Source organism: Lepisma saccharinum, chromosome 12 (genome assembly GCF_977018435.1).
Source record: "Lepisma saccharinum chromosome 12, izLepSacc3.1, whole genome shotgun sequence".
Lineage (NCBI taxonomy): Eukaryota > Metazoa > Arthropoda > Insecta > Zygentoma > Lepismatidae > Lepisma > Lepisma saccharinum.
The window spans coordinates 69593045-69613961 of NC_139240.1; the positions used below are offsets into that span (position 1 = coordinate 69593045).

Genomic DNA, 20917 nt, shown 5'->3' on the forward strand with positions numbered 1-20917 from the left:
AATGCTGTTCTTGGATCTTCGTCTTTAATGTCACTCCTATGCATTTTCTTCTACATCCACCACATTCTCCTTCATATTCCCCTGTCATTGCCAATTCATCACTCCTTCTCTCCATTGTATTCATTAAACCTCGCAGGAAAAAAAAATGTTGTGATTGAGCATTATATTATGAATATTACGTTGAAGAACAACAAATGTGTTCAGTATTCTGTTGTTTATGGGATAGAGTTAGTTTAGCTTCCTCAGGTGCCATGTTGTACATATGTTGAAAGGTTATTGAACTCTGTTTGTGTTTTTACATACATAATGTGTTTTATTGTGTCTATCTATGTTTCATTTGTATCTAAGCATTCTAATCAGTCTGAACGTTTCAAAATAACTGTACATATTATTTTGCATCTACAAAAAATGATTATGTTAACCTTTAAGAAGAACATAGACTTAGACTTAGCTATACATTATATTTACTTGAGTAATCCATACCCTCAAAGTGGCTGTGGTGACTCATTAGGTAACGCATCTGACTACCATGCTAAAGGTCCCGGGTTCGATCCTAGCCTGTTCAAATCAGGGAATTTTTCTAACGTTGGAAGCGGCCCTGTCGCTCTCCCAGCGTTGAATGACATGGGTACCTGGGGGGTAAAGGATCAGGGGTGTGATGCTGATCACATCATCTCCACTCACGACTGAATGAAGAAAGTGTGGGGCGTTACCCCCACACCCCCTATACGCCTTCATGGTGTGGTGCTAAGCACAGGGGAGCACTTTACCTTTTTTACTCCATGCCCTCAAATGAACAGTGCATCTGGATTTTGAAGAAACAAAAAAATAATTTTCCAGCGTATGTAGCATACAACTACCAATGTTGCTCTTTTGCATGGAGTTGTTATGCAACCATATTCATTGTTACATTTCACAAACCACCAATCCATACAACAGCAGCAGCATGTTACAATGCCAGAAGTCCTGGGTTTGAATCCCAACCTGGCCTTCGTTGATTTTTGTGAGTCTCGTCTCGTCATCAGTTTCGGCATATCATTACTCAATCTCATCTTCACAATTAGCCAAAACTGTCAGGAAAGTGAAGTAAAATGAACCCAAGGGAATTTAATATACATCAAGATATTGAGGTGTGTAAGGGGTGACACTTTCTCAAGACACCCAATTGTCAACCTCCCTTCCACCTAGTGCACTCGACTGCATTTTGTAGACTAGCAAGGATCTAGTGTCTGGACTCAAGGCCAGTATAATCGTCCTTAGGACCCATGTTGTGTTGTCCATATATGTTTGTGATTGTCACTTCATCTATTTTATCTTTTCACGATTCATCCTCATCTTCATGATTAGCCAAAGTGGCAGAAATGAAAAGTAAAATAAATCAAATCAATCAATCACATCGTTACACATTGATCATTGTTGCCAATATGTAGGGAAACAAATTTATGGTAAATAAAAACTGAGGAGAGCGGTAAATAAAATATTAGATCAGCGGTATATACCAGCGGTTGAAAAAAAAAAATAGCATACATTCCTTCATGAGAGGAAACAACATACAAAAGAGCTATAAATTGATAAGCTACTTCATTTTTATATACTGTACACATACACAAGTACTTAGCTGTCCAACCAAAAAGAAAACATCAACACAAAATTACTTCATTTCTAAATTGCATATTCGGGGGGAAGAAAGGAATGCAGCTTGACAGGGAGTGAAGTTTTCAAACTGAGATTATGTGCATGGGAAATCCCAATTTGCAGCATCTTCCAGATGTGATCGAAGATAAAAAGTTCTTCAGCTGCAAGTGGTAGGAAACTTTAGGCAAACGTTTCGATACAAATTGGCAGTTTGTGCGCACAACCTCGATTGCCGGTTTTTGCATGTTTTCTACTTAATTTGATGATATTTCATGGTTATTTCGTGAAAAAGCATTCATTTCGTGGAAAAACACACATTTCGCATTACTTCACGAATTAAACTCATGCATATTTCATCATTGGGGGGTGTAGTTACGTGCAGAATGTTCAAAATTACATCTTTTTTTCACATTTCGCAATTTCGTGCATCGTGAAAATTCAATGTCCCTACCAATCAATATGCAATAAAAAAAAAAGAGAAGTAATGTTTCTACTGCAAATTCAACGTAGGTATGAGCAATACTACTGGCAAATGCATGGGGAAATCACCAAAAAAAGAGCAGTTTTCTTTCTTCACAAACTCACATTATGTATTGTACACATACTATGTACGAGGGTGAATCAAATATAAACGGGAATTTATTTTTCATAATTGATTGAAACAAAATACAAATTTGAAACAAATACATTACTTTTCTACATAGCTTCCTGCAACTGAATTCACTTTTACCAGCGGATAGGGTGTTTGGTAATCTCATTATCCCAGAAAGTCAATGGACGTGTGTGCTGCTAGTTGCACACAAACTCATCCACTCCTGTATCATCCTCAAAATGCTTACCTCCCAGTGCTTCTTTCAGTGGCCATAACAAATGGTAGTCACAGGTGGATAAGTCTGGACAATATGAAGGATGTTCATGAGCCTTTTGGGAGATTTCCAGTCGCACATTTTTCTGCTCCTCAGCAAGGAGGTGTGGAACCCATGTTGTCATGAATGATTGTGTGAGCACCACCATAGCTTATGCCCACTGCAACCTTGAGTTCGTTTTGTAAATAACAGTTGATATGTCGTATAAATTTGAGCTGTATACAGTCTGTCCTGTAATTTTTGGGAGACTTTTTTAAGGTTTTCATATGACTTTTGCAATATGTTGTTTAAATTCTAAATGAAATTACAATTGTGCAGTAGTGATTCAAAATGTGAACCTATATTTCAGCGAAGCAGTATACCTCCATTGAGTGCAGTGCTCTCTGACCTTCGGGGACAGTGTGTACAGTATGCTTCTCTAGTTCTTCAGGGATTCTTTAGTGAAGAAGACAGGCATACGTTGAAGAAATCGCCACTCCTCTCTTTTTTACGTGCTCAAATTTTACCACGAGGTTTTTTACATGAGCTAGTTAGTCGCAGTCATACTTGTGAAGAGTCATTCGCTAAGGTGAGCCACACATTCTTTTGATTTTAGTTTCGGCATGTGTATTGTTCCGTAGTTTCTCCTGTTCAGTAATATGCTACTCTATTGTTGTAAGTTGATTAAATGTTATTGACACAATATCCTTATTGGTATCGGCCGATGTAGGCATATCGGTTTATCGAAAGATTACAGATTATTTTACAGATCTGATGTTATAATTTAGTGCAAAATTCTGCCATTTTGTTGTTATTTTTGTGGATAATCCCAATGCCCTACTTTTCAAAAAGAAAATGTCTAAATATGCAACTTCTTTTGCACTGCTGTCATCTGGGTAACATACATTTATTAAGAAGGTCGAAGAACCATTCATGTTCTTCAATGACCATTCTATCGGGTTGATAGAATATTAGTATCAGTAAATTTTATATCTGTACTTTATCGGTATTGGTTGAAATTTCATATTGACTCATCCCTAGTATATATATTATATATATATAAATCTTGGTATCACTATCAAAATGCATGGGTTCAGATTTTATCACTGGCTACTTGCCAGAGTTTGGGAATCTTGTTGGTTCACTTTTATGGTGTCTAAATATTCTTATTTGTGCATAAATTTGACTTTTTCATAATTCAAAATTACGCTGTTCGTGAGAAGTTTTTACCATTTTGTTATTTTTCCTACAGGTATTTAGTCCTGTGTTGCAAGGACTATTTTTCGAAATGCAGAATGCATCAGTAGTTGAAAACAAGCATAGGCAACCCATTCAAATTCTAGGCGAATTGACTGACATACGCCTTAGTTCTACAACAAATGTCCACCCTCTTTGCACACTAATAACTCAGCAGGTAAGACAGTATTTTGTTACAAAATGTTCAATATATTGCCATTTAGTACTAGTTAAATTATGTTTTGAGGTTTATCATGATATAGGTTTACAGCAAGTTGGAGTGTGTACATGCTGTAGAGCATTATGGAATTGTTGATCTATCCTTGCACATAAGAAACAGAATTGTCATTGTCATGGTGTTGAAAGGTTTAAAAACAGTTAGCATGTTACACTCTGGTACCAAAAAATGTAACTCTGATTCTACGATTCTACTCATGCACATACATGAGTATATATTTAATCCCTAGAAACAATAAACTTTTCAGCCTTATTTTCCTGTAGTTTACGGTTATTACAAGCATATGACTATCTTAGTCAAAATGAAAATAAATGTCTGATGAAAGGAGCGTGTGTTCTCCTGAAACGTCACAACAAAGAACTGTTTTCTTATGCTTGTAATAACCGTAAACTACAGGGAAGTAATTCTACAATGCAAGCAATGCGTACATACAACAAAAACTATTTTTCAGGCTTGTGCTTCTCAAACTCGCCCCAATCTACAAAAAAAAAAAAACAACAACAACAGAAAAAGCTAATTGTAGTTGGGAAAGAAGAAAAGAACAATAATTCACAGAGATTAAAGGAAGAAAAATGGCCATGGACATGCAGTCTATTCTCCTTTTAAGGGTATAAATAGTGTTATTTTGGTAAAAATAAACATGAAGTTGTAAAATAAGCAATTGAAAGTTGAAAAGAGTCGGGCTTTTGGGCTCTAGCTACAGGACGTGCACTGGTAACAACTTTTCTCCTGAGGTTTCTGCCTGCGTATGGGACTGGTGGCCACCCACTATCGTGAGGAAATCGGTGAGTTACGAATGAGTAACGTGACTAGTCATGAAAACCTACACCAATGACTGGGGGTTCGTCGTGCTGACCACACGTCACCCTGTAACTTGGATGATCTACCTCTGGTGAGTGATTAGGTTCAAGTGGGAATGAGGCCACCAGTCGGTAGGTAGGCCTGGACCCTCACTTTGCTGTTGCACCATGGGTTACATTACGGTTATCTAGTATTTGGAAAACAATATGTACCTATAGAATTTCCCTTCATAATAACCAATGGCGTAACAGCCTGTGAGGTCCAATGCCTATCTACCGACTACCGACTTCACTCCCACCGAAGGTGTGCGATCGTCCAACCAGTCATAGGATGACACGTGGTCAGTATGATGAACCTTCAGTTATTGTTGTAGGTTTCCATCGTACAAAGTCCCGATCGTTTAAATTAAGGGATCGTAGATAGGCTATGTGAAGCCTGATATTCGAAGTTATTTGGCTGCGAGAGGTGTATCGTAAGAGGGGGTATAACTCTGAAAAGCTACGTCTACACTTAACCAAGCAAGGGGGCTAGCCCCGTGAAATAAGAACTACACTCACGATTAACTTTAAACACTACAATTGACTGGTCTGGCAAGGGTGTGAGAGAATGAAAGACAAGGATAGAGGAACGTTCGTTACCTGTAGATCTGGAAGTGACGATCGACTTGCTGTTTCGTTGATGAAACTCTGATGAACTCTCCTGAAATAAAACTCCTTTCCGATATTGTACTACTCCTCGCTGTAACTCCTTTGTAACGTTCGGTAACAACTATTCACGCCATAACTTTCTTATTTCAACAACTTGTATAATTTCGAGGCACCGACTGTGCACGCGATAGATTTCAGATACCGACTGGGGGTGAGAAATATTCTCTCAAGCTATTTAAACGAAATTCGAACTTCGGCCGTTGATAGACCGCGTCTCTCAATAACGGTGCTTTCAGCGTAAGGCTGTGTTTGCAGTATTTTTCCTGTGATTCCGGAAGAATTCGTATCAGCAGATTTTTACATCCGCTGAAGATCGCAGGTGGCATTTGCTTGAAAGAAGCTCTTTCCAGCTTCTTTCATACTCAGGCCCTTTTTATGAAATAATTAGACTATCGGACTATGGTGCCCGGGGTCCCTGATTCGTGTCATGCCTTGGGCATGATACGACACACCTGCCTGGGGCAAAAAATTAGGTTCACGCAGGGAAGTTGATGATGGGGCTATGCCACTCATTCATAGCTCCCCAATTTACTCATGATGGTGGGTGGCCACTGGTCATATACACAAACACAAATCTCTGGAAAAAAATGTTGTTACGCTTCCCTCAGGAGACTTGAACCTGCGTACATCCTGGATCCCAAGCCGAAAGCTTACACCTTAGACTGCATGGCCACAGTGCGGGACAGAATTTCCCTTCAACACATTTCTTTTCTTGTTAGGCAAAGAGTGCCAGTTTCGCACCAGGTATGCATTTATTTCACTATCATCGGAATGGTCACTGCTACTGAAAAAGCAAAACAGGACCCAGAGAATATGAATTTTCCTGTTGCAAGTGGAAGCATTTTCTTTAAATTGATTATTAAGCTAGATAGGATCTGTAAAAAAATATGATGAATGATTATTTATAGACTCCCATATATTCCTCATGGACAGACAACTTCAACTCAGGTCACGGCTAATCAAATGGAAGTTTTGTATAAGTATTAATAGAGTGCTGCATTGAGGGCTCTTTGCTTGAGCGTCTAATAGTTCACATGGATGATGCTAGATACCGTTTGGCATGGACAGCTTTTTCGCTTGAGCAAATAACACTCGAACAGGCAAAACGATCAATATACGGTTCAAGCCCAGTAGTTCACGTGTAACGGTAATTTGTCTGTCTGAAACTACCAAGCCAGATTATTACACATATATTTCTACGATTATTGTTACATTGAAATTATATTTGATTCTAAAGTTTACCCTTGTTAGTCAGTATAATTCAAACTCAGTATCAGCACAATAGGTAGCTATGGTGCTATATTGAAAAGGAAATTTCAATTTACATATGCTGATGAATTGTGTTTATATTCAAACAATAATAAATACCTTTATAATTATTATAATGATAAAAAACTAGAGATAACAAAAATTACAAGAGCATCAAATTATGCATTTGTTTACAAGAACATTTATAACATATCAATGCTATACATAAGAAGAAAATATCTCTTTGTTATCTCCTTCCGGGATAAAGCAAGTCTTTGTATCCACACTTCTGAGCTTCAGTTTTTTAAAATTCATCAAATGACCAAATCACATCCAAACGTAGAACATATAAGTGTCACTCCATGCAACCTTCCTCCAAGCACTCATTTGAGGAACTGTAACATTTACAAGCCTGCCCGTTAAGGAAGATGAAAACAGATACCTATTCACTTCTTCAAATTCAACATGGCATCTTTTATACATATCAGTGTCATTCCACAACTTTCGAATCTTTATAAGATTATATCATGATCAAAGTTCATTCAAGTCATAAAAGGCTTCTATATAACTTAAACATCCAAGTTATTATAACATTGCCAAGTTTAATGCTTTAAAAGCAACAATTATTGTACAAATATATAACCATCCCATATTGCTATATCTGTCCTTATCCCTGTTCAATCTTCAGCTTCCTTTCTTTTTCGAAGTCACAGACAACTAGTATCAGAGCAACTAGTTCAAGCCAGATCTTTTAGTATGTGCAATCTTCAATTGTTTTTGTTTTATATTTTTGTCCATAAGTGCTTAACAGCTTGAATGTTTGTGTTGTAAATGTACATATTTGCTCTGTTACAGCTATTTTACTATGTATATTACAATATACTTATCTAATGATTACAATTACCATTTTTTGAATGTTGATACAAAATACCAAGTATGACATCATATTATACATTGAACAATTTTAAAGAGTTGACCTTTGTATATAAACCTTGAAGCCAATGCAAATGTACACAATTTCAATAAATGTAATTATAAATTTGAATATATCATATCTTTCTTGTCTGAAAGAACACATATGATTGAAGATATTTGTTTTTCATATTGCCAGTCAAAAATAACTGTTATGACTAACTTATTATAAATATTGCACAAATGTGGAACTTTGAACTTAGCCTAACCATTTTCAAATGTTGTTATGACAATGTATTATTTTTATTGTCATACTACACTCAAGCATATCACGCTTGTACGTGGGAGACTCAAATGAGTACGATCGAGCGAAAGTGGTCCCTTGCAGTACTCTAACCGATAGGCTAATGAGGGCTAGACCTACAGTTCAAAATGGTATCCAAACCACTGTGTATCTTCTCTGGGTATAGGACTCAGGATCCCTTGATTACAAGGCAATATTGGTACCACTAAGCCATCAGGGAGGCAGTGCCTTAGGGAAAGTGAAGAAGAGAAGACGCAGCTTGCACAGATAAAGAAACTGATATTGAGTGGATGCAGTGCTTTTTTTTTCTTGTAAGGAAGGTTCCGGTACCCTTCAAGTTGTTTTTTTCTTGTGTTCATCATAAGAACTACTAAAAACATTGTGATATGTTCATAAATAATCACCTGTAAAAGGTGAGGCAGTACAGCATACTGTCGCGTACTGCCAGAAAAAAAAAACTCTGAGTGGATGTAATGTCATAATAGCTGCATGAAGCTACATCATTAGATTTCCACTCTTCAAACCAAAGCGCATACCATATATTTTTCAAAGTCTCGTTGTTTTTTATTTTATGTTATAAAATAATTGTTTTTAATGTAAATTACCACTTAAGTTACAGGTAATTATGTTGAACAAGACATATCTCTTGTTGCAGTATAATTTGAATATTTAAACCATACTTAAACAAGTATAAAACTAAATTAGTACAAAATATTTCAGGTACAATTTCTGCCTGATGTTGTTACCCACGCAGTTGGCAGAGAGTTGGCCAGGACGTCATTTCTGGGTCCATTTTTGTCTGTGTCTGTCTTTGCGGAGGAAGATGCAAAGGTTGCGGAGAAGTTCTGCTCAGGAAACCCAGTGACTGATAAGTCGTTGAACCAGAATCTGCAACAGGAACTGGAGTTCGCACGTGTAAGTACCAATTTGGACTAAACAGTAATTAAATTGTAGTGTTCAGTTTCGAGAAAGGTGCCAAACAAAATTCAGCTGTAGAAAGAATAGAAGTAATGTGAAGTTCAATTTGTATTAGTTCACGTTTACGAGGGTTAAGTCATAAGTCATGGCAACTATTTTTTTCCCCGCGAACAGGGGACAACTCGAAAAATCTAAGATATACGTTTGAAAGTGTATGGAATGTTCCTTCGAATGAAGCCACGAGATGAAGTCTGGATGCAGGAGACTCTCGTAGGGAAGAGGCAGAACACAGGACATTGGACAACAGTGTTTTATTGTGGCATGAACAACAAGTACACAAGACTACACTGTTTAACAACCTTCAGAGTATTCATCCAGTTTATCCACATGTGTTTTATTAAGGCATGGCACCTATCCTCATGTAAACACTGTTCAATTACCATTACCTGTACATCTTTGTCCTTGGACACAGGATGCCCACTGCGAGAGACAGATCGGCAGTTGACACTCTGGCCCGTTTGAAGGCCTCCACCCACCTCACCACTGTTTCATAGGGCATGGCATGCACACCCAGTGCTTCCCGTAGCTCTGTGTAGCATTCCCATGCATTTCTGCCATGGAGAACTGCTATTTTAATGCACGAACGTGGCTCCTGCTTCATGACCTCCATTTTCGAACGCTCTCACTCACCGACTGAACTTGTGTGCATGTTTACTACCACACCGTTGTTCACATACACCATCCGGTGGCTTGTTTCGAAAGTACATTCCATACACTTTCAAACGTATATCTTAGATTTTTCGTGTTATGCCCTGTTTACGAGAAGAAGAAAAAATAGTTGCCATGACTTATGACTTAACCCATGTATATACAGGGTGATTCATAATTCCCTCTGGGGTTTCAAATGTTTACAGTACAAGAACTATAAAACATGAAGCGAAAATGTGCATATTAGTACATAAAGAATCTCTCCAAGTTCGCACTCTTAAATAGGCCCCCGTGGTTCACAACGTGCTATGATGCCAAGGGTCTGGGGTTCGAATCCTTGCCTGGGCATGGATGTTTGTGAGTGTCCATTCATCAATTTCATCATATCTTCACTCATCCCCATCTTCGCAAATTAGCCAAAAGTGGCACAAAAGCGAAGTAAAATAAAGCAAATCAATCAATCTAAATAGGCTCCAATAGTTATAGATTTAGCTGCTAGGTGGCAGTATGATGCAGTTAACACAAAGCATTCTACATCTTAGAATTTGCTAAATGGGTTGATTGTCAGGGTACATTTCATATGAAACATCGAAGAAGACAGAAGCATCTGCAGACAAGACATTTGTGCGTGGTACAACAAGTTCTATAAGACTGGCTACCTGTGTGATGCAAAACATTGTTTGTGTTAACAGTAAATATGTTGCAATACTCTGTATGCCAACGAACTGACTAACTCTCTAGCATTCTTAAACCAGAAGGTTTATGGCTGCAGCAACACAAGCCTTCCATCTGTTTCTATCCTGGGCAAGATCAATCCAATTTTTCTCATCCATTTCCTCTAGGTCTTATCTCAACGTTATCCCTCCATCTTCATCTTGGTCTTCCTACTGGACTCTGTATACTTTAACCGTAGCTTACCTGAGGGTGTGTGTGGGGTTTATCACCTCTATTTTTTCATTTTTCAACTGAAAACTTGTGTAAAAAATTGGAAATTTATTCCGTTTATCCCTATCGTTTTCCCAATATTTCTCTATTACATTTGTTCATAAAAACATAAATGTATTGGAAATATGAGGCAGAATGCACTAGGTGGCCCTATCGAGTGTGTGTCATTCAAGACATTTTGCCAGTGTTAGTGTACATTTGGTTGTTAATGACTGCTATTTTTGTAATTATTATAATTAATAAATAACTGCACATATATAATCAACAACAGTGATTCAATAACAAAATATAAATTTTAGTTATTAAAAATGTATGAGCCCCTACATACGACACGTGTAAGCTAGGGTTAAAAGCTAAGTTGGGACATATAGATTATGCAAATTTATCAGGTTGTATGTTTTTGAGTTACCTTCTGTTTATTGTTGTGTAAAATATAAATTTATTTTGAATGAATCTGATTATATTTATACCTGTTGGGTTGAGTAGTTTTTTCTTTCTTTCAGACATTACTTCACAAAGTATTTCTTGATATTTTGACGAATCCAAGCTCAAGAGAACCTGCTGTTGCATACATGGCAGCGTTGCTCCGTAACAATGAAAAGAGAGCACAGATACAGATGCACGAACGATCTCTAGCTGGCGACGGATTCATGTTGAATCTCCTGTCTGTCATGCAACTGTTGGCTGTGAAGGTATGTAATGAGTGGTCAAATAGAGATACTTTAGTAATGTTCTTGATTAGTGTCTTATCGTCATATTGACTAGAATTTTAAAAGAACAAAATGGACATTTTTCTCATTGTCCGAAAGGAAAAAAGCGATGTGCACATCTTAATATAAAATCTGTTTTGTCGTAAATACGTACTTATGTTTGAAAACTAATTATATACATAAATAAATAGTGTAAATAACTTAAATGATGTGGTGGCACTTCACTCCCAGCCAATCAGTCATTTAGAACTAGAAGTCATTCATTGATATTTGCCGATGGATGGATCTTCTTCAGTACATCCTTCGTTCGTTTCAAATTACATTCTGTAAAAGTTTACACTTATTCTATGGCAATAAGTCACTGTCACAAGAAAAGGGGATGTCCCAGCCAATTTGGGTATTGGCTATGTATGTACTTTATTCAAGTCAACAAGAGCCAATTATTACTGTTTTATATCTATAGTTTCCATTTCGAATGCAGTTTTCTTTTGTAATCAAATTTCTAACTAGCATGGAGTGATTATTAGCAGGACTTTGTTACCACTTGTAACACTTGTATTCCTTAATAATTTGATGGTTTCTTTACCTTCCCTTGTTCTGGATTATAAAATTGTCCCAACTGCAGCATAAGTGATAAACATTTCAGTTTACAAACAAACTTAATAGAAATCTGCTTGTAAACTTACCCATAAATACTTCGGAATCTCATAGATACATTGTAGATATGAAATTACTGTATGAGATCGTTCATGGAAACTTAAGATGTAGCATCCCACTCCACGAACTCTCCCTTAGAGTGCCTAGACGTAAAACACAGAGCAAGGAAACTTTCCACACATTCCCAGGATCTCACTCGTTCAATGTTCTTTATTCCATAGGCTACCGAATCAGTTCAACATCATCTCAAATCAATCACGTATATGCAGTTCATATTTGTCTTTTTATCACCAACTTAGAAAGAATTGTACATAAGTAATACTATTGTCAAATTTTCTCTGATTACCTTGGTACTGTTTTTGGCTTGTTTATTTTATTTTATCTTATTTTTTTTTTTTTTTTAACGCTAGTCTACTTGTTTACTATTGTTTCTTTTCGGTTTAGAATGGCTTCTGCTGTACTGGAAGTTTCAGTAAGTAAATAAATAAAAAGAGAGAGTGATTGTGTTTGAATGTGTGCATGTGCATTCATATGTTTGCTTGTCTGCTGGTATTGTTCCCGGTGCAGCAACTGCAATTGTTTCTTTCTTCCAGGTGCGATTGGAAAAAGTGGACCCGCATTATCCGTTTCACCCATCAAGTGTGATTGACATTAAAAACGAAACTAGATTGAAATTCACATCTCAGGAAGCCATTGGTTGGGTCGAAGAATTAAGTAAGTAGAGGAATAACAAAATCTTGTTGGTCAGCGGATGTACAAACTAAGCTTTAGAAATTTGTACAACATACTCTTTATACGATGGTTTTCATTACCCAGTGAAAATGTTCACAAAGAAAGGTAGCTAAAATCTTACAACACACGTTTCCATCGTGAAAATCAAAACACTATTCTCTAGACACAAATCTTTGAATTTTCAAAATTTTTGAAGATGTTCTTGAACATCCCAGATTTGATACCTAGTGGAGGCACATTGCACAGTGGTTTGGACTCTACTTTAAACTGTAGGTCCACTCCCGATTGGCCTGTCCGTGCGTAAAAGTGGACAACAATTCAAACAAAATTCCGTTCTTGGACACATGGAAAGCAGATATGACAATTCTGACATGTTCCCTGGTATGCAAGAACCATTATCCTTAACCTTTAAGCTTCAGCCTTTCCTCTTCTTGGATGAAGAATTTAGGTGCATTGAAAAATTTGGAAAATTTGAAGGTGTGTGTCTAGATAAAGTGTCTTATACATTTTCATGATTGAAAATGTTCATCATCTTGCTCGAACTTAACAACTGCTGTTAGCTATTTGGTTAAATTTTTGGTGTTTGGAAGTTTATTGGGTTACATATGTACGCAAGCACCCTCAAAATATAGATGGGAGTTTCCACTGGTAGTTAAGCAACATTTTTCTTACAGTTTCTGTGCAATGAATTATGAAACTAAACACTGTGGATTGAACATAACTACCCTCAGAATAGTTTCCCTTGTTTATAGCTATAAGTGAACAATTTTGTGTCATGGGTGGGACAGATAAAACACTGCCTCTTTACTTAATAATAAATTTATTTTAATTTTGTGAACTTTCGAGTTTTTTAAAAAAAGAGGAAGTAATTCAAAAAGTTCGAGTCAAACACACTGCCCACACGCTCATAGACACCAAAATCAAGGAAACGCACGCCATAATGCACTTCCCGCACGAACTAAACATCGATAGCGGGCAAGCGCACCACACTTGGATTCCACTACTGCAGCAGTTATCACCCGGAAATAGCAGACGACGCACCAAGACGCACAGCGCACCTAGCAGCGCACCTAACGGCAGCCAGAGAACTACGAACAAAAGACGCACGCCAAGCAACAGCGCAGCAAGTTCCAACGAGGATTATGGCAGTGGCCACTGAAATTAATCGAAAAAGAAGAAAAAACAGCTTCGCGGATAAAAGTGAGTACTAGTTTCTCCGTATTTATATACTACCGCGTCTCTCTTTTCCCAATCGTGAACACACTGTTTTGTTCAGTATTTTGGTTCCGTAGACCTTATACCTGGTACAATGGGGTACAAAATTAGTTGTATTAATTTCTATACATTCTATACTTAACAGATAGATCCAGCAATCACATATGGAAAGATCCAAAGTTTCCTACACAGTGTTGGTTCCTCACCCTACACTGCCACCATCTGTCACTTCTTCCTGCTTGCCACAAGTACCAGAGGAAGCTGAGAACACTCAGGGAACTCCAGAAACTGGTGAGTGATGCAACTTAACAATTAGTGAATGAAGACAGAGGATCTTCGAAATTAATAGGATTTAACTATTAAATTGTGCAACGAGGAAATACAAAATTTCACGTAAGTAATATATTTATTATTTTCCATTTCATTGGATAATTCACATGTGGTCCTCATGGGTGCCTTACTCTCAGAGTGAAAAGGTTTTCATGATGGATGCAGTTTAAGAATTACCTACATGAAGTTTCGTGTTTCCGCGTTGCACAAGTGGATATTTTTTTTTTCCCGATTAATTTCGAAGGTTCACTGCCTTCATTCACTAAGGGTACAACATCCCAAGTGGGAGGTTTTGTTCAACTAACTTCTTTTGTTCTTTTTTATTGCCAAATGGGTACTAATTTCTGGACATGCCTCGTATATAATTAGATTTAGAGAGTCAGCAGTAGTAACAGTGGAAGGAAAAGGTCCTCCCCGATGGTGCACTGGTAGCGTCGTCACCTTGTAATCAAGGGATCCTGGGTACGATTCCCGGTGGAGGCACATATTGGTTTGAATCCCACTTCCAACTGTAGGCCCAGTCCTGATTAACCTTACTGTGCATAAAATGGACTTAAAACACCAACTGAACAGTAGAAGGAAGTTTTCATGCAATGTACCATAAAATGCATGTTTGGACAAGACAATTCATGAGTGGTACATACTGCGTGTGTACTAGTAAATGGCTGTGTCCCTTGCCAGAGACTTGAATTGGGTTTTTTCTAAAAATGACTGTTTCTTTCCTGGCCACCAAGTTCACCTGACCTCCCCACCCACATGATTTCTTTCTGTACATGCTCCCAATGCCACATAACACACCAGAAGTTCAACAAAGAATTATGGCTTCAGTCTCCACCACAGACACACAGATGTTACAAAATTTGCAAAATATGTAACGGGAAAATACAAACTAATCGTTATTATATAGTTACTTATTGAAATAATTTTTTTGTTGTAGTTTCATTCTCTGTGTTTTAATAAAATCTACACCTGTTGATACACTATGTAGTATTGAAAGTTATGCATCAGGTCATGACTTAATCATAATATGGTAATTGTTGTTTCAGGTGAGATGGTGTTATCTTTCATTGAATTGTATTTTAGGTGGACGAGATGCAAGCAACAGAATCTCAGTGGAAAGATTTGCCTTTTGCGGAAAGGAATAAGGATCTTATCAAGAAATGGAAGCAACAAATAAAGGTAATAGTGATTGTTAGCTCCTAATATCACTTCCAGAAATCATTTTGCATGTAAGATTTTGTTGATTATAAAAAAAAGCTTCATTTGTTTATTATTGTTCTTTTTTCTTTCATTGTATGAATTTTTTGTGTGTTTAGCAATGTTCTATGGCGGAGCCAGTACTGATGCCAATTTTGGCTAATGCAGCTGGTATTGGTACACTCTGGAATGTTTTCTTGCAAACGCTATAATACCAAACAATGTTAATTATTTCACTTACCTTATCTAAAAATGAGCCCATTTGCTGTGTTCCAGTGGCATATTCTGGTAATTTATCCTGGTTTACTGCAACAATTCTTATTTATTGTACAGGATGTTTCACTCGCTCTTGGCCCCTGGATTTTGCTTATAAAAATCAAATTATTTGTCATAATGTAATGAAATTTGCTATGGATATACCTTGGTGTACGAGAAGAATGGTGACTCACAGCGAGTGTTGGGAGTGGTCGCCATTAGCATCAATGAATGTCTGCAAACGTTGTTTCCAGTTTCTTCACCATATATTCAAAAACACTAATTTGCTGACCAAGGCAGATTTATTAAGAAATATAAACACTTAACAAGTAACCCTGATACAGGGTTGAAACGTTACTTGTTAAGTACTTGTTAATATCTGTTGTTTTTTTTACTTCCATCTTAGTGAGCCTTTATCAATGTGGTATTTACTTTTGTTCTTTGATGTGTTTTAATTTGCTCTTGATAAGGAATTCATCTCTGAAATATGTGTTATTTTCATCCACACACACTTTTGTCTTCACATTAGACGGATACAGTCTATGAATGGCCACAAAATTTGGATAACAAATACGTATCCAGATTTCAAATTATCCGATATCCATTTCGGATGCATCAGATAATCTGGATATTTGAAATATCCAGATATTTGGATGTCGGGATAGTACAGATTTGATGAAGGGTTTGTAGAAAATCCATACAGTGAAATACAAACAGAATTAATAAAAGGATATGTGGATAGCCCGAAAGACGGATAAATGATAAAACTGTTCGGGTAATGCACACATTTGGATACCCAGGTTTTGGATAATTCAGGTAATCCGAATACCCACAGTATTCAGAGAATTAGGATGTCCAGATTATCTGGATTTGGATATTTGAGATCCAAATAGAAAATTATGGAATATCCAGATAAAATTTTCATTATTAATTAATAAAAATATAATGGATAAGCCAATGCACTCGCTATAATTTCTAATAATATATCATCAATTGTTGGTAGTAAATATAACATCTATGCTTGTTGCTTTTTCAGAAACTAAACAGAAGCAAAGTGTGTGCCGATGCTGGTTTGATTGACGAAGCCTTGTTGCGAAGATCTCTGATATTTTACACATCCGTTGCCGAGTTCTTCTTGGAGCTACTCGACTGTAAGAAGCCTCTTCCAGACCTTACACTGCCAAATGAACCTCCTGCTATTTTTTCAGCTCTTCCAGAATGGTACATGGAGGACATAGCTGAATTCTTGTTGTTTACTCTCCAGTAAGTTTTTTTTTCCTAAATTTTTGAATTGACTTGTTCTTAGAGGCATGCATATTTCGTTTTTGACAGAAACATGAAATAACACACTGTATTGTTCATTTTTCATTCCTTGAGGTGCATTTTCCTAACATCTTTTGTCACGAAATGATGCAAAATACACACTTAAACATGAAATTAAAGTTTATTTACCAACGCGACATTTTCAGAGGTCTGAATTATCCTGTGAGTTATGCAAATCACGGAAAATTGATTATTTTTGCTGTAACTATTTGAGAAGCAAGAATGGATTCCTTTACACAGGAATAAACTTAATACCCTGATAATTACATAAATGTGCTGTTAGGAGGGAAATTTTTCTTTTTTGTAATTTAATTTAAAAATACTTTGCCAATATGTATTCGAGGCATTGATTAGTGACAAATGTGTAGGGATGGACAAACATAAAATTCTTGTTGAATATTAGGCACATACATAAGATGTACTATGTAGAATTTTTCAGCAGAAAATGCAGTCTCGACCAGGACTCAAACCTGGATCTCTGGCATACCATGGCATTTCTCTACCGCTGAGCTATGGAGCCAGCCTGGCTTTGCCTGATTTTTCTCTGTCGCTGTTTTACCTGTGTGGAATTGTCTCTGCCAGTGCTACCACAACAGGATCTGTTGCCTTTGAAACACAGTAGACTTCGACGTTGCCTGGTTTGATTGATGAGATGTTAATTATTGAAGATCCCGTTGCAGTAGCACCGGCAGAAACGATTCCACGCAGGTGAAACAATGACAGTGAAAAATCAGGCAAGGCTAGGCTGGCTCAGTAGCTCAGTGGTTAGAGCAATGGCACGGTATGCTAGAGAATTGGGTTCGAGTCCTGGTCAACCCTGCGTTTTTAGTTGAAAATTTCTACGTAATAAAATTCTTGCTTTTAACCTTTTGCCGCCCAAGGCCTTTTTCACAAGTAAGCCTCTATTGCCTGAGCCGATTTTGAGTAAAATGCAGAGTTTCAATTAAATGAGTGTAGATCGGAGGCTAATTGCCCTAGAGAGATGAGTGATATACCGTTGTACGCGGAATGAACCAGAGATTCAGACTATATGAAATTTTTGAAAATTTGGCGTATATGTGGCAGGGGGAGGGGGCTAACTCTCAAAATTCCAAAATTTCGGAAAAAAAATTGGTTCCCCCACCCTCCCCCCAAGAAAAAAGTACATGACATGGAAATGATCGCTGACATGTAAGGAACACAAAAGTATTTGCATTATTATCATATGACCAATGTAACTTGAGTTGTACCCCCAAAAGGAATGGTCGGCATGCCACTGATTCAAGCTTCAAAATGCAGCGGTACCTTGAAATGACTATAGCTCAGAAACTAAATGCCCTAGAGATATGAAAGATATACCGTTGTACGCAGAATGAATCACAGATTTAGACGATATATAATTTATGCACATTCGGCGTATATATGGAGGGGGAAAGGGGGAAATCCCCTGAAAATACTTTTTTAAAAAAATGGGGTTCCCCCCCTGCCCTCCGAAAAAAAGGATATGAAAAGTTCAAAATGCACATAGAAATTATCGCTGGCATGTAAGAAACAGAAAAATATTTGCATCATTGTCGTATGACCAATGTAACTTGAGTTGTACCCCCGAAAGGAATGGCCACTGATTCAAGCTTCAAAATGCATGGGTACCTTGAAATGACTATAGCTCAGAAACTAAATGCCCTAGAGATATGAAAGATATACCGTTGCACGCAGAATGAATCACAGATTCAGACGATACATAATTTATGCACATTTGGCGTACATATGGAGGTTGAAAGGGGGGAAATCCCCTCAAAAATACTTTTCTTAAAGAAAATGGTGTTTCCCCCCCTTCCCCCCGCCCCGAAAAAAATGCACAATTTGCAAAATTTATGCAAATTTGGTGTATATATGGAGGGGGAAGGGAGACAACCCCCAAAAATTATTTTAAAAAATTGTCACTTCACCCAAGAAATGTCCTCGCACTTGGGCACAAAACGACACCTACGCACAACATTCACGGACGAAAAGCTAGAACGTAGTGACAAATGAGCGCCAATTCTTGCAGCTGCTTGAAATTCTATTTTTAGACAATGCTGGGTAACCCCTGTTGCCACTTGTGCTAAAAAAAACAAAGGTTTCCTTCAGCGCGCTTCGAAATTCCATCCTCACAACGCAGATTCAACAACCAGGCTTCCCCCTCTGCTTGCACCCTCACGGAAAACTTTCATTTTGACATCGGATACCGATAAACAAGCTTCCTTCGAATGCACTTAGCAGGAAGGAGTGAAAAGCATTGCTTTAGAACAACAAAGCCGGTCTTACTTTGTCGGCAAATAATTGACCTTGAAAAGAGACGCAAAAGAGAAGTGCCTTTCCCCCTCCATTTTCATGAAGACAAAAAAAATGCAAAAAAACATTTCTGTTAAATACATGTTTTAGGAACAATATAAAAAAATAAAATCGAAATTCTAGCCAAAAATAGAAAAGTTATAATGTAAAAACTACGACCTTGACACAGTGTCTCGATTGAGACGCTTGGTGTCCTGAGGGTTACTTTTGGGTATCTCGTTCGAGACGCTTGGGCACCAAAAGGTTAATGTATAAAAAAATACTACTGGCAACAACATATTCTAGCGGTCCCATAAAAGAGGAAATCTTCCATGAAGAATAGTTCATTCATCTCCTTAATTATATGTACAGTGAAACCCCAATTTTATGTTCCACGATTTTACATTTTCCCACATTTTCACTGCAGTGAATGATGTTAGATTCAATAAAACTGTATCCTTTAACTTACTTTCCAGGATAATTCTAATTTAGTAAGAAAAAATTATAAAAATATTTGTAAGACAACAAAGTAATGTGAACCAAGAAATTCCTAATCTTTTTCTGTTGTTCTGTTTCAGATTTTGCCCTCAAGTAATTGCGGACAACACAGAAGATACACTGATAACTTGGCTACTGGTGTTTGCTTGCACACCACATCTGGTCAAGAACCCGTATTTGGTTTCCAAAATCATTGAGGTGCTGTTCGTTATAAATCCAAACATACAGGGTCGAACACAGCAGCTTCATGGACGAGTTATGGCACATCCCATATCTGAGCTCCATCTTCCTTCATGCCTAATGAAATTTTACACAGGTCAGTAACAATATAATTATATTTATAGATACAAAGTGACATGATGAACTGCACATGTGTTTGTTTCCTCTGTCACTCACGCTGGGCCATTTTTTTCAATAAGGGAAGGGCTATTCTGGTATGTGTGCTGTTTGGGTGCGGTATTGTCTCACTTTGGTGTGAAACTCCTGTCACTTGTTGCTTGTCATTTTGGTCTGAAAGCTCACTAAGATTCTTTATAGTCCGAAACACATACTGCAAGCAAACATGAGTCAAATGTCACAACAGAACATAATTATGTTACACATTTTTTTTTATGCATTAACCTTCAAACTAAGAATGCTAGGGGTCCCAGGTTCGCAGGGTTTCAATTCCAAGTTTATATTACCCACCGCGGGAATCAAACCCGGATCTCCCCTGTAGCAGTAGCGGCTCGTGCCTAAAATAACAGGTGAAGAAGTATATTTATAGGCAATGAAAACAAATAGTAAGTGCCAGTGCCCCCCCCCCCCCCAATTTAAAACGTCTTTTTTGTCTTCATCCGTCCATCTGAAAAATGGTGTCTGCAACAAATTACACACTAAGTCATTTACTGGGTTCATTGTAGAAACCACAGCTCAACACATGAACACAACACACGATAGGAAAGGCGAAACACACACGCGGAACAAGATCTCGCGAGAACGCGAAGATTTTGCCACAAGCACTGGATGCGATGTTTTCTCCGACGAGAGAACTGCTTCATCTAGAAGGCGACACCCGTTCAAGGCCAACGCTAGGTGACGTCACCGTTGCCATGACAACCGGCTAAGTTTTCCGCAACCTAGCGGTGTTTGCTCTTGGGTTGGGACGAACTCAATACGTGCGTAGCGCCGAGCGGCGTGTTATTTGAGTATTATCGTGTGCGTTCTGCTGG

General features: G+C 37.6%; 1 protein-coding gene across 1 annotated transcript in view; it reads left to right on the forward strand.

Annotated features, from left to right (window-relative positions):
- Positions 1–20917, forward strand: part of Ube4B (Ubiquitination factor E4B) — a 54086-nt gene that overhangs the window by 12040 nt on the left and 21129 nt on the right. The window contains exons 5-13 of the mRNA XM_083132609.1: positions 2851–3069; positions 3733–3894; positions 8647–8841; positions 11001–11189; positions 12458–12578; positions 13957–14102; positions 15225–15320; positions 16630–16856; positions 19787–20022. Of these exons, the coding sequence (XP_082988735.1) occupies positions 2851–3069; positions 3733–3894; positions 8647–8841; positions 11001–11189; positions 12458–12578; positions 13957–14102; positions 15225–15320; positions 16630–16856; positions 19787–20022 (1591 nt within the window). The remainder of the gene's footprint in view (positions 1–2850; positions 3070–3732; positions 3895–8646; positions 8842–11000; positions 11190–12457; positions 12579–13956; positions 14103–15224; positions 15321–16629; positions 16857–19786; positions 20023–20917) is intronic.